The sequence below is a fragment of the Geotrypetes seraphini genome, chromosome 8 (assembly GCF_902459505.1).
Source record: "Geotrypetes seraphini chromosome 8, aGeoSer1.1, whole genome shotgun sequence".
NCBI lineage: Eukaryota > Metazoa > Chordata > Amphibia > Gymnophiona > Dermophiidae > Geotrypetes > Geotrypetes seraphini.
In genome coordinates, this window is record NC_047091.1 from 177,802,135 (window position 1) to 177,817,650 (window position 15,516).

The 15,516-nt window shown below is 41.4% G+C and overlaps 1 protein-coding gene across 1 annotated transcript in view; it reads right to left on the reverse strand.

The window, feature by feature from the left end:
- POLE (DNA polymerase epsilon, catalytic subunit) overlaps positions 1 to 15,516 on the reverse strand; it is a 236,966-nt gene that overhangs the window by 142,427 nt on the left and 79,023 nt on the right. The window contains exons 13-15 of the mRNA XM_033955915.1: positions 15,322 to 15,454; positions 12,448 to 12,561; positions 11,233 to 11,445 (exon numbers count right to left, since the gene is read on the reverse strand). Coding sequence (XP_033811806.1) covers positions 11,233 to 11,445; positions 12,448 to 12,561; positions 15,322 to 15,454 — 460 coding nt within the window. The remainder of the gene's footprint in view (positions 1 to 11,232; positions 11,446 to 12,447; positions 12,562 to 15,321; positions 15,455 to 15,516) is intronic.

Consider the following 15,516-nt stretch of genomic DNA (forward strand, 5'->3'; position numbering starts at 1 on the left):
GTCTGGTATGGAGTGCGGAAGAACTCCTCCTGCGATGCAGAATGCCCAGGACTACGATTATCAGGAGCCGCCCTAGCACCCTGTTGGCGTGGAGGTGTGATGGGCTCCAAAGGTGGCATCTCAGGGAGGGAAGCTCTCCTGGAGGATTCCGCCACCCTCCGCCGATCCCCCTCGTCGAGTAGAGAGATTGAGCGACGAGGAGGAGGGGGAGGGGGCGGACCGCCCTCTGAAACCGGGGTCGGAAGCTCACCGTGAATGTTGGCAATAAGCCAGGGTCCCATAGTGCGCATAAGCTCGACAAACTGAGCTTCTAGCAGGGAACGAAGCGAAGCCGATATGGAGGGATCCGCACCGAAAGGGGGTCCTCCAGTATGGTCTTCGCGTTCCTTCGTGGCCAAGTGCTTCTGCTTGCTAGCTTTAGGCACTTTGATGACCACCGGAGGAACAGTGGAAGGCGGTACCTGAACCGAGGAGACGGAAGCAGGCGCCGATGCTGAACTCGATGCTGAAGCCGGTGTGAACGATGCGGGCTTCACGATGCTCGATGCAGGAGTCGTCGATGCAGGTTTCGAACGGACCGGCGAAACCTCAACAGCCGCAGTAGTAGAGATGTCCTTGGCAGTCTCCATCTTGAACATCGACTCCCAGAGTAAGCAGCGCCGCTTAAACGAGCGCGCAGTGAGCGTGGAACAAGGCCGGCACGATTTCGGAACGTGTTCCGGACCAAGACACTGAAGGCAGCGTCGGTGTGGGTCCGTCAGCGAAATCGCACGCTGGCACTTGCTGCACTTTTTAAAACCGGTGATTGGTCGGGACATAGGCCGGAAAATCGACGCTGCAAGGTCGAAGCCGCTAGGCCGTAGCCACGAGGCCGGCCCGGCCGAACCCCCGGAAGAAATAATTTTAAGTTTTTTTTTTTTTTTTTTTAGAAAAATAAAGTAAAATTGAAATAAAATCAAAGAAAGAAATAGAAACGCGGGAATTAGAAGGCAAAAAACTGAATTTCAGTCAGCGCAGAATGAAGTACAAACTTCTCAGCTCCGCGGAAAGAAAAGAACTGAGGAGACACGCCCGGTACATCGGGCGGGAAGGCACTGGCGCATGCGCGGTGCGGGCATCTCGAAACTTCTAAGTTTCTTCAAGCAAGACATGCTTTCAAGATGTCCGTGTCGGGGCTCTGTCGGATGACATCACCCACTAGTGAGAATACCTGCCTGCTTGTCCTGGGATAAAATATTGTATCATATGATATTGATACATGATTTTCCATTAATTTATTAATTTGTGGCCAAATTGAATTCCAAAAAGTTTTTATATAGGGACAATGATACAGTAAGTGATCTAATGTCCCTGGTTCCAGATTACAGTGCCAGCATTTATTGGACTTAGAACTGTCTAATTTTTGCAAACGTGTAGGGGTCCAAAAAGCTCTATGTAATAAAAAGAACCAAGTTTGTCTCATAGATGCTGACACTGTACATCTCATTCTCCAAGACCAAATTAGTGGCCATTGAGATGCATTAATCTGATGTCCAATCTCAATGCTCCAAATATCTCTTAGACCATTCTTTGGTTTTTTATTCAAATATCCAGATATTAATTTATACCACAATGCGGCTTGATGTCCTAGGAAGTCTGCTTGAAAACATAAGAACTTTAAACTATATTGATTATTCAATGTTTTCCATTCAGGGAACCCAACCTGAATGGCCTGCTTCAATTGCAACCATTTAAAACTTTGTGTTTTACTAAGACCAAATCTATGTTGCAATTGTGGAAAATCCAGCAGTTTACCTTCTGAAATAACATCATCTAGAGATCTAATGCCTGCAATAATCCAGTTCTTCCAAAGGATTTGAGCTCCGCCAATTTTGATCTTGGAGTTTATCCATAGAGATTGATTAGTTGATTTGTTTATTGGGATAGGTGTTAATCCTATATAATAAAAGGCTAACTCGCGCATGCGCAGTCCTATTTTCGTGTTCCGTGCGCTGTAGGTCTGTGGCCGAAGGAGTGCACATGCGCGCGAATACGTCACCACCCGATCGCCTCCACAAGCCGGACCGCAGCCAGACGACGTTCTCCGTTTCTCCTGTCGCCGCCGCCGATCTCCGTTTCTCCTTTGCCGCCCACCCCCTTCTCTTCCCGCGGGTCCGAATGGCGATTCAAGCAGCGTGTACATCAGTCTCCACACGCTGCTTCGGGCCCTTCTACTGCCCTGATTTGCTCTGCCGCATCTCTGATGATGTCATCAGGGACGTGCCAGAGTAAATCAGGGCAGAAGGGCCCGAAGCAGCGTGTGGAGACTGATAAAAGCGCTGCTGGAATCACCACCTTTGTAGTCCGGCCCGCGGGAAGGGGAAGGGGAAGGGACAGGGGCGGGTAGAGGAAACGCTAATGCTGCTGCACAGGGAACTGGTGGGGGGGGAAGGGAATGCTGCTTTGGACGGACAGACAGACAGAGAGAGGAAGAGAAACACAAAGAAAATAAGAAATACACAGGGGCAGGTGCTCAGGGAACTGGTGTGGGGGGAGGGAAATGGAGGGGGATGGAATGCTGCTTTGGACAGACAGAGAGAGGAAGGGAAACACAAAGAAAATAAGAAAGACACAGGGGCAGGTGCACAGGGAACTGGTGTGGGGGGAGGGGGATGGAATGCTGCTTTGGACAGACAGACAGAGGGAGGAAGGGAGACAGAAAGGAAAGAAGAAAGACACAGGGTCAGGGAGATACACAGAAAGACAGACAGGCAAAGGGGGCCAGGGACAGAGACAGACAGAAAGGACAGCGGGAGCCGCGTCAGGAGGGGTGCGGGATGCGGCAGTGGGAACTTTTCCAATGGGGGCAGCTGTCGGGAACCTCTGATCAGGGGCAGAGCAAGGTAAGAGTATCATAGGGATAAGAAGGAGGAGGGAGGATAAAAAAGGAAGGGATGCCTACTGCTGGACAGGGGGAGAAGGAAAGAGATGCTGATGGACAGGGGAGGTGAAGAAAAAAGAACGGAGGACTAATGTTGGACAGGGGGAGAAGGAAAGAGGTGCTGCTGGACAGGGGGGAGGTAAAACAAAGGGAGAAGGGCTGCTGCTGCACAAGGAGAGCAGTGAAGGGGTGGTGGTGGACACAGTGGAGGTAAAAGGAAGGGAAAATGGACAGGGGGAGCAGGCAAGGGGTGGTGATGGACAGCCAAGGAAAAAGAAAGGCAGAAAGAAAGAAAGCGGCTAAGGAGAGAGAGAGAGAGAGAGAGAAAAAAAGACAGACACACACACATATGTTCTAGCACCCGTTAATCTAACGGGCTTAAAGACTAGTTTACTAATAAATCTCAACGTTTTCCAAGTATCCATTAATATTTTATTTTCTCTGTATCTTCTAGGTATGTTAATACTTGGCAGATGAACTAAATTTAGGGGAAACATAAGGCGCCATTCCAAATACAACCAATCTGGTGCATTATCCATAAGTTCTGGGAGGATCCAATACATACCCTGACGTAGAATATAGGCTTGATGGTACCTATAGAAATTTGGAAAATTTACCCCTCCCTCCTTAATTGATTTTTGCAAAGTTACTAAAGCTATTCTAGGTGTTTTACCAAGCCAAAGAAATTTTGTTAAAATGCTATTAAGCTTTTTATAAAAGGACCCCTGAAAATAAATAGGTATCATACTCATTTGGTAGCAAACTACAGGTAACATCATCATTTTAATAGTTTGAACTCTTCCCCACCAAGAAATATGTAATGGGTTCCATTGTTCACATAACTCCGTAACTTTTTTTAATACATATTTTTCATTCTCTTTTACAGTATCTTCAATTGTATTTTTAACTTGAATGCCAAGATATTTAAATCCTTCTTCTTTCCATATAAATGGAAAAGTGTCAAATAATCCTTTTGCACAATGAATATTTAAAGGTATAATTTCAGATTTATTCCAATTAATTTTATAACCTGAAAATTTGCCAAATTTATCAATTAATTCCAATAAAGAAGATAAGGTAGACTCTGGATTTCTCAAATAAAGTAAAATATCATCAGCATAAGCAGAAATTTTATATTCCATATCTGAATATGGAATACCCTGTATCTCCCCCGTTTGTTGTATTGCTAACAATAAGGGTTCCAATACAACATCAAATAACAAAGGAGATAAAGGACAACCCTGTCTAACTCCCCTCTGCAATTGAAAACCATCAGATATCATATTATTAATATTTAATCTTGCAATCGGGAAGCTATACAAAGTTTTTACCATTTGTATAAATCCAGAACCTATACCAAACCATTCTAAAGCCTGATACATAAAATTCCATTCTACCCTATCAAACGCTTTTTCAGCATCCAATGAAACTGTAAAAGCCGGTTCATCCATTTTTTTTGATAAATTTAACATATGAAACAATAATCTAGAGTTATTAGAGGAATGTCTTTTAGCAACGAAACCCGTTTGATGCATATCTATAATATATGGGAGAGCTTTGGCTAATCTCAAAGCCAAAATTTTCGCCAAAAGTTTATTATCCACATTTATCAAAGATATAGGCCTGTAGTTTGAAACCAAAGTAGGATCTTTATTTGGCTTAGGTAAAACAATTATTATTGATTCAGCCATAGTACCTTTAATATCACCTTTTATAAGTTGTGTCTGATATAAATTTAGTAAATATGGGGAAAGGACATTTTGAAATGTTTTGTAAAATTCTACTGTATATCCATCACCACCTGGAGCGGATCCAACTCTAAGAGATCTTAATGCTGTTTCTAATTCTTTTAATGATATAGGTTCATCTAAACTCCGTTTTATATGATCAGGGATCTTAGGTCCATTAATAAAATCTAAAAATTTTTTACCATCTTTTTGTCTCTCAAAATAAGGCTCGGAAGAATACAGGTCTTTATAAAATTTTAAAAATTGTTTTAAAATTATATTTGTTTGATTTGTTATTATACCATTATCATCTTTTATTCCATTTATATTAGTTCTTCTTTTTTTTGCTTTAAGATAATTTGCCAATAATCTTCCCGCCTTATTAGAATTTCCATAATACATTGTCTGCTTGGAAAACAAATCTCTTCTTATCATTTTTGAAGTTAATTCATTATATTTACCTTTTGCTTTCAAAAGAGCTTGCAAAACTTCGTATTCCCATTTATTTACCAATTTAGCTTCTAATATTTTTATTTCTTTTTCTAATTCTATATATTGTTTTTTAATCTGTTTTCTAATAAAAGCTGAATATGATATAATATTACCCCTCATAGTTGCTTTGAATGCATCCCATACATTCTCGATAGATGTATCCTCCACTAAATTTAGTTGAAAGAAATCGTTAATTTGTGTTTTAAAATTTTCCAAAAATTTGTTATCCACAAGCAATGCATTATCAAATCTCCAAAGAGGTCTACCATTCTCTAATTGATCTAATTGTAATTCTATCCATACTCCCGCATGATCCGAAATAATAATAGGATCTATGGAAGCTTTAATCACCTGTTGCACTTTATTTGTTGAAACAAAAATATAATCTATTCTTGAAAATGATTTATGAACCTGTGAACAAAATGAAAATTCCTGATCATTAAAATGAAGAATACGCCATATATCCTTCAAATCACATGATTGAGCCAAATTATCTAAACCTAAAGATTTTATATTTTTACTTGGTTTTTTATCTAATAATGGATCCATTACAGCATTAAAATCTCCAGCCACCACTAAATTAGAAGCAGCCAGTGGTAACAACATATTCTGTAATTTTTTAAAAAATTCTGATTGATTCGAATTAGGGGCATATATATTAAACAACGTCAGGGCATTATTTCCCATACTTATATCAGTATGTATCCATCTTCCATGTGGATCTGAATTTATTACCTTAATCTTGGCCATACATTTTTTATTTATAAGAATTGCTACCCCTGCTTTTTTACCCTCTGCTGGAGCAAAAAAACATTCTTTTACCCACCCACCCGTTAATTTCTGTGATTCCTTTATATTAAGATGGGTCTCCTGCAGACAGTATATATCCGCATTTTGCTTTTTTAAAAATGCTAATACTTTTTTCCTTTTGATTACATGATTCAGGCCATTGACATTAATAGAATATATCTTAAAAGACATTATATATTCTAATACTTATCATTATAATCTTTTTCTTCTCTTCTTTCATATTTAAAATCCAAAAAATATTCTCTATGACACACATATTTGCCCCTGAAGTATCCATTCCCTTATTAATCTTTTCTTTAATCATTCTAATAAATCCCATATTTTTCCCTCCCTTTCCCACCCAATATGATGACTGCTTAAGGACACACATTGGAATAGCAACCCGAACATTCCCCTCCCCTCTAGGCAACCAATTTTCAATCAATACCCCCTTCTATCTATCTATATTAATCTTTACTATCTTTAATCATTTTTTGTTCTTAACATTTCATTAATGTATCTTTATTCTTTCATTAATTTTTAATTTATATTTTTCTAGTATTATAATTTACATCATATATTTATATCTTAAACATATATTTAATATGGTATTGATATTTTTCCTATATCTTATATTTTTCTCTTTATATTTTTATTGTCTTTCCTTAGTTTATGTTTTCCTTTCTTCAGTATTTCAATGTCTCATATTTTTATAATTTTTTACAATGTCATCAAAACCAATCTTGATGTTTTATGTTAAAATGTCATAGGTTCTGATTTTGAAAGAAAGGCTTTTAGTTTTTCTGGATCTTCAAAATACAAAGATTTATCTCCAGATGATACTCTCATTTTAGCCGGATAATATAATCCGTATTTGTATCCCTTTTCTTTTAGTTGAGGTCTCATGTCTAATAGTCTCTTTCTTTTATTTGCTGTGTTTTTTGCAAAATCCGGCAAAAACCATATTCTGGATCCTTTGTAGTTTAGATTTTTGCCTTTCTTGGCAGCATTCAATATTTCTAATGTTTGTTGATATCTAAGCATTTTGAATATTAGTGGTCTTGGCTTTCCTTGATTTTCTACATTTTTTACTGGGATCCTATGCGCCCTTTCTATTTCTATTGGTTGTTTTAAGTCCAGTTGTAGTATTTTTGGAATTAAGTTTTCTAGAAACTGTATAGCATTTTTTCCTTCTAAGTTTTCTTGTATTCCAAAAAGTTTAATATTTTTCCTTCTTCCTCGATTTTCGTAGTCTTCCAGTTGATCTTTCAATTTATTCAATTCCAGACTGTCATTTTTGCATCTGTTTGTTTCACCTTCTATAACCTCCATTTTATTTTCTAATACAGTTGTTCTTTTATTATTTACTTCCATTTGTCTGTGGATGTTTAGTATTTCTTCTTTCATTTCAGACATATTGATCACAGTTTCCTTAAGCATTTGTTTAATTTGTCTCAATTCTTCCATAACTTCTGCTTTACTCAATATATCAGGTTCTTCAGTAGGAAGTGGGATCTTACTTGGTGTAACTTGATCCTGCTTCTGTCTTTTTGCTAACATACCGGCTTCATTTTTATTTTGTCTGATAGTTGCCATGTTGTTATTTTTTTTTTTTTTTTTCCTTGGAGTTATTTACTTCACAGATGTTAGGTGAAACAAAGATCTCTTTAAGTCACTATTTCCAGTAATTTTGTCTTTGATATATTGTTATATCAGTTTAGAAGAAAGAACAATGAGGAAATATCAAAATTTTTTATTTCTCTTTTCTTAGGTTTTGTTTCTTAGGTTTTTAAACCTTTCTCTCTCAGGATTTCGTTCTGTCTTTAGCAGTAGAAAATTTCTCTGCAGTTTTTTTTCCAAGTTATCTGTCCCAATCTTGTGTTGAAAAAACACACTCTTCTCTCAGGATCTGTTTTCACTTAAATACCGGCAAGAAAGGTTATCTCAAACCGCCATTTTTTTGAGACTGATAGTTATCAATTTTCCACTGATATAAGTCAAAAAGGGGATACTCTTCTTCTTTACTCTATGTCATCGGGTAACTTAATACCAGACCACCGCGATCTTTAAACAGGCACAAGTATTTTCTTAACAGTACTCTTAAAGCAACTGTCAGCTATCTATCTCTATTGCCTCGCCGTTCCAGCGCTGAAGAAAAAAATGTCGGTAATCTTTTCCCCTGTTTTTCCTCTCACAAGCCCGCTCTCAGCCTCGGCGGAGGAGGGCAACATGCAATCTAACAGTTTGTTTTTTTTTCTTTAGGTTTCGTTCAGTTACGGCAGCACAAATCTCTTCCACATTAATTTTATCAGCTCTGTCAGTCACTCACCCTCGATGCCTTGCCGTTTCAGCGTTGAAAAAACCGGCAATCTTTATCTTTGACTTCATTCTCACAGGTCTTTTCACAGTTTCGGAAGAGGGTAAAATTTAATCTGCCAGCTCTCTTCCCTCTAGTTCCGTTTAGCTTTGCTGTTTCAGCGCTGAGGGAAAGAAAACCGGCGATATTACTTTGTTTTTTTTTTCTCAGTCCTTGTCCCAGTTTCGTCAGGAGGATGTTAGTATTAATTTATCAGAGTTTCAGCTTCAATACCATTGTTTTTTCATTGAAATCAATAATAATAATATAATTTTTTTTAATGTCAGTTGCCCAGTTGGAGAGGAGCGTCGCGATCACACGTCCATCTTGTGTTCGCGTTAAGCCACGCCCCTCGAACCGTGTTTTTCAAATAAGCAGCAAGCCATTATTGGAAAGCATATGTGTTTTCTTTTGTGGAAAGTGATGTTTTGGTGCACTGTGTTGAGTTTTTATTTTGATGTTAACCCTTTCCATGTTGTCTCACAAATCAATCCAGAGACCTGTGGGTAGACTGACCTTGGGGGGGCACAATTAACTGGGGGCTTGTGTACTAGGCTGCTTCCCTAAAGGGATACCACTTAGTGGTGGCATGTCCCTTTTCCATCCCCTCACTCTGTTTTACTAAACTGATACTTTAATCTCCCACCCTCAGGGAGTTGAGTGACGTCATGACGGAACCGTTATCCACGCTCTTCAATCTGAACGAGGAGAATCTACGAGATCCCCATCAACATGGTTTTACGAAGGGAAGGTCCTGCCAATCAAATCTGATCAGCTTCTTTGACTGGGTAACAAGAAAGCTGGATATAGGGGAGTCCCTAGACATCGTGTACTTGGACTTCAGCAAAGCGTTTGATAGCGTCTGAGGGGCTTCAAGGTAAAATTACATTATTCGCCGATGATGCCAAACTATGCAACATAGTAGGCAACTGCACAACAGATGAAAGCACAGTGCCTGACAAAAGCTCAATGCCCGACAGTATGACGCAGGACCTACTCCTGCTGGAGCATTGGTCAAAGACTTTGCAACTAAATTTCAATGCCAAAAAATGCAAGGTCATACACCTTGGCGGCAAAAATCCATGCAGGACTTACACCCTAAATGGTGAGATCATAGCAAGAACTGTAGTAGAAAGTGACTTGGGGGTGATTATTAGCGAAGACATGAAGACTGCCAATCAAGTGGAGAAAGCTTCATCCAGGGCTAGACAAATCATGGGCTGTATCCGTAGAAGTTTCGTCAGCCATAAGCCCGAGGTCATAATGCCGTTGTACAGATCCATGGTGAGACCCCCATCTGGAATACTGTGTACAATTCTGGAGGCCGCATTATCAAAAAGATGTGCGGAGAGTTGAGTCGGTTCAGCGAATGGCCACCAGGATGGTCTCAGGATTCAAGGATCTTCCGTATGAGGAACGATTGGGTAAGTTGCAGCTGTACTCACTCGAGGAACGCAGAGAGAAGGGAGACATGATCGAGACGTTCAAATATGTCACGGGCCGTATCGAGGTGGAAGAGGATCTCTTTTTCCTTAAAGGACCCACGGCAACAAGAGGGCATCCGTTACCCACGGCAACAAGAGGGCATCCGTTACCCACTGCAACAAGAGGGCATCCGTTGAAAATCAGGGGTGGGAAATTTCATGGCGACACCAGAAAATATTTCTTCACCGAAAGGGTGGTTGACAGATGGAATAATCTTCCACAACAGGTAACTGAGGCCAGCAGCGTGACAGATTTTAAGAAAAGATGGGATTGGCATGTGGGATCTCTTCATGGAGGTAGTTAGGGGGTGGGCCATTAGTGTGGGCAGACTAGATGGGCCGTGGCTCTTTTCTGCCGTCATTTTCTATGTTTCTATGTTTCACTCCTTATTAACCCTTTATTTGGCACAGGTGCTCAGAAGCAGTAAGTGTTTTCTGTGGCTCTTAAGGGAGATCAGCATCTCCAAATGCTTGTTACTTGGCACTGTTGCTCTCGTTCAACATCAAGTTACATAAAAGCAGCCATTTTACCATCTGCCAATTACAGGGTTTAAAAAAACAACCTAAAAACAAGACAAAGAGATAAATTGAGAGAGGGTTGGATTCTCTAGCATCTGAACCAGAAGTGAATTCTGAAGAACTCCACAGCAGCTTCTAAGCAACTGGCCTTGTTTCTTACTTGCTCTATTTCTTCTTACAACTGCCCTTGCAGAGTCCATTAAGCCCCCCAGCTCAACTGGGCCCCTTAAACTGGCCAGGAGCAAGTGGATTGATCTGTTGGGACTAATGTAAAGAAAAATATCAGGTAAGAACTCAATTTCACAAACTCTAATATTTCCCACCATTTGCTTTGGCCTAAAGTGAAAAAGTACTAGCTTACGCCAGGCCTTTTCAATGCCCCAGCATAATATAAATACAGCTATCCTGAAAACATGCTATGTGAACTATGTGAGAAGCATCTCTACACATCAGGGATGAATCTATGTCACCTGGTACAGCATGATACTGAAAAATAATTATGAACTAACTAGTATTTGAAGGGGGAGGAGGAGACAGTTTGAGTGTTGCCAGCTCTCCTTTCAAGAATATAATTATACTGAGGGTTGAATTTGAATGGAGCTCTGGTTGGGTCAGACACACTGTGCAGTTGGCAACGGGCTCCCCCTGGTGGTAGACAGGCATCAGGTGCACTAGTCTTGTGGATCACCTGTTTTGGTGTAGTGTGGAATTTATTTCTATTTGGTTGTAAATTGTAAATGCTTCTGCTTATCTGGTTACTATGCTTTACTGTGCTGTTCTATTTGCTTTTTGTATTTATAATAAAAATATATTTCTATTAATTTTATCCCTGGAATTCCTATTTACTGACACACATCCACAATAAAATATTTTCACTGCCCCCAAGTCCCAAATATATAGACATTTGCACATGCAAACAGAAAAATATATATGTGACTGACATACCATTTTAAAGCGGCAGGGAATGTCACTGCGAAATACTCCAGACTCCAGAGCCTCCACATGACCTCCCACATAAGTCTCAGAGTCCAGTACATGCCCATCATTTGTCAGCTTATTGAAAATCTGCTCTTGTTTATTTGGGAAGATGATATTCGCGTGATATGCTTGGACCATCAACAATGCTTCACACAGTGTCCCCGAGCCCTTTCGTAATACCTGAGGAGACACAAACCCTCATAAGTCACTCAGGGCTGCATCACACATATCAGACAGAATAAGATGTGTAGCAGAGATGCACTCCTGCCCCACGCTGAGCCCCTCCTTGAATGGCTGCTTCGAGTTCTCATGGCCCAGCAGTGTACCGGGCATAAGCGAGCTTTTTGCGCTCCTGCCAGGCCCCGAGCCACTCTCTGATTGGCTGCCGCCAGTTCTCAGGAGACCCACAAGAACTGATGGCAGCCATTCAGCGAGCGGCTCAGCGCCAGGTAGCAACTCAAAAAGCTCACTCCTGCCAGGTACACATCTGGATCACAAGAGATTCAAAAAAGGTACACAGGGGGAGGTGCGAGGGAGGTAAAAAAATTGTCAGAGTTCAATATATATGGTATATCTTGCTAGAGTATATACCAGGGGTGGGGAACTCCAGTCCTCGAGGGCCATATTCCAGTTGGGTTTTCAGGATTTCCCCAATGAATATGCATTGAAAGCAGTGCATGCAAATAGATCTCATGCATATTCATTGAGGAAATCCTGAAAACCAGACTGGATTATGGCCCTTACAATTACAATTTTTTTACCTCCCTCCCACCTCCCCCTGTGTACCTTTTTTGAATCCCTTGTGGTCCAGCAGTGTACCTGGCAGGAGTGAGCTTTTTGCGTTGCTACCTGGCGCTGAGCCGCTCGCTGAATGGCTGCTACCAGTTCTTGTGGGTCTCCTGAGAACTGGCGGCAGCCAATCAGAGAGCGACTCAGGGCCTGGCAGGAGCGCAAAAAGGGGATGTAACAGTGAATAAATCGCTGTTTAAAAATCAGCCAGAGAATCGGCCAACAGCGACTGACTCGCTATTTTTAGTTAATCTGGGCCATAGTACAATTTCAGCAAAGTTTCACAGCATTCAAGATGCCTATAACACCTGTTGACTCTCCTAACTTAGATGTACGATTGGGTGACTGAACACCAGATGTGCTAGACCAGATTTGATAGTCATGATCAGTTACCTCATCGGGCTCCATGGGAATGATGGTGCACAGGGCAAAGATGAAAGGATGGACATACTTCATATACATGTAATATGTAGCAACAGCATCAGAGACCGAGTACGTGGCCAAAGTCTGAAGATCAAAGGAGAAAGGATGAAATCATTCACGTTTAGGCAAAACACTAATGCAATAACTTTGGAAAATATTTGAGAATTCCATGTAACAGTAACTAAGGCTTCCCACTAGCCAACACCTAACGACTCTACTAATATAGGAATCCCAGGAAACAGCCTGGCCTTTATTATCTGGCAATGTGCATTTTGAGAGCTTTATCTTAATCAGATAACAAAGCACTAAACTAGCAGCTCTAATATTAACTCTAGGGCTAGTCATGTTATGAAGTCTTGTGACCTGCTCTTAGAATTACTTGTCACAATATAGGATTAGTTATTCTTTTCCTCATAAGACACAGAACTATAATCACAAGAGAAGGGATTTTTATTACCTTGCCTTTAAATTTTTAAGGTGAACAGTGTGGAAACCTTTGGTTGAACCATTAAGGGAAATTAGATCTTACCTGCTATCTTTCTTTCCTTGAGTCACTCCTGACCAGGCCAGATGCATGGGTTTATGTCTCTGGCAGCAGGTAGAGAGTGAGAACTATAGGCTTGTGACATCACACTAAAAATAAGTAACTTGGGCAGCCGTCTGCCAGCATTTACTTAAATAAGTAACATGAAAGTTTCCCTTAATGACAAAGACATAATTATTTGAATGCTTAACTTAAACCACCTCAACAGCATGGAAGATGGGAGAAAAACAAAATTGTCTCCCTCCCAAAGAAACAAGTCACTCTTCACATTACTGACAGCATCTGGGGATTCTGGACTGGTCTAGAGGGACTCAAGGAAAGAAAATTAGCAGGTAAGATCTAATGTGCTCTTCCTTATCACTCTTGCAGACAGTCCAGACATGTGGAACATAAGCAGTATCTATCAAGAGCGAGAATAAAATGGTCCCTTGGCTCTATGGAGTACATCTTTTCTCTCTGCCAATCCTCCACACTGCATGAATGTGACTGGCACTACACCCATGGGAGTTCTGATCGATAAGTCGATCAAGCTGTCCACACAATGTGCGGCGGCGGCAAAAGGGCGAACAGAATGCTAGGAATGATAAAGAAGGGGATCACGAACAGATCGGAAAAGGTTATCATGCCGCTGTACCGGGCCATGGTGCATCCTTATCTGGAGTACTGCGTCCAGCACTGGTCACCGTACATGAAGAAGGACACGGTACTACTCGAAAGGGTCCAAAGAAGAGCAACTAAGATGGTTAAGGGGCTGGAGGAGTTGCCGTACAGTGAAAGACTAGAGAAACTGGGCTATTTCTCCCTCGAGCAGAGGAGATTGAGAGGGGACATGATCAAAACATTCAAGGTACTGAAGGGGATAGACTTAGTAGATAAGGGCAGGTTGTTCACCCTCTCCAAGGTAGTGAGAACGATATCGGAAGTTCACTGAAAGTTGAATTGAAAGCTGAATTGCAAGCTAGACCAGAGACTGACACCCATTCTGGAAGACTTAAGAGTCTTTCGCTGTTACCATTTGGCTTCCTGAAGAAATTTTGAAACGTGGCACGTCGAGGCCAAAGACCTATATACAAAAGATAAGTGCTTTTTTAATAATACAATCTTTTAAGTCATGCACATATAAAAGTGTGTTAAGGTGGAAGTTATGCTACGATTGGGTGGTGAAGTTTTGCAGGACTGTCTGTCCCCTTTTTCCTCCATGTCTCTGAGCAAAATCTATCCACTGATTAAAGTATAAGGATTATGGAGTTCCAAGAGGACTTTTAAGAAGTTACAGCAATTACACTAGCGTGTTTTTTGTTTATTTTCTTGAATTTTTTCACGCTTTTTGATTTTTGAAGTTATTTTCCTCCTGTGTAGTTTTTTCTCTTTAATTTTAAGGCATAACCATCTTTACCCACTCTGTCCCATCCAAGCTGCACAGATCTTTTACCTACCTCCAATGAAGTTTCTGAACTAGAGAATGACATGTGGAAAAAATCTGTCCCCATCACTGCCATGTCACCGGACCACAGTCCCCTTCACCGCCTCGTCCCCGCCATCCCCACCCTTCCTTCTCGCCACCTCATTGCCTTTCGGCACCTGTTGCGTGGTCCGTGCATCTCCCTCCCTCCCCCCCCCTTACCTTGTCAGCGCGTTTTAAGGTTTTAGACTTGTTAAAAGCCGCCAGTGTTCATGCAGTCATGTGCATGTGTGGGCGGAAGCTTCTCCTCTGACTCAACCGGAAGTTGCGTCAGAGAAGCTTCTGCCCGTAAGCTCCGGCGGCTTTCAACAAGTCTGAAACCTTAAAATGCGCCGAGAAGGTGGAGGAAGGGAGATAGATAGATTCGGGTGGATAAGGAGGAAGGGAGCTGCACGCGATCAGTGACCGCGCACGTTCTCTCCCTTAACTGCGGGGACAAGGCCATTCACTGCTCCATGGGGCGGTGGATGGCCTTGTCCCCGTACCTGCGGTGAGCACCTTTCCCCCCTCCACCATTTTGGCGGATTACTCGTGGCTAGCCGTGGGTAACATCCACCATATCATTCTCTACTCTGAACTACTGAATAGCAGAGGACTGTACAGGATATTTATAGTGTGACATCACAAGCCAGTCATTCTCAGTTGCCATCTGCTTGCAGGAGAGGATAAACTCGTGTGCCTGGACTGGTCTGAAGGGATAATGAGGAATGGAAATTCTAGTACTGACAAACATGAACCTGCACGCCAACAAAATGACTCTGAAGTGTATAATTTTTATCTAACATCTCTCAAATTCCTCCTGATAGTGTATCACCATCAATTTTGCCAACAGCCATACCTGAGGTTCCTCTGTGGCCATTCGACACATCTCTTCAGGATCCAGCTCTACCGGGTCATAACCCAGCTTGGCTTTAGCTGCTGCTTTAAGGTTGTGGCTTCCCACCGGGAGGTAGCTGTCTCTCTTTACCCACCTGGGCATAAAACCCATAATTCCATTTAGTTATTAGAAATAGTCCTCCCTTCTTCCCCCCAT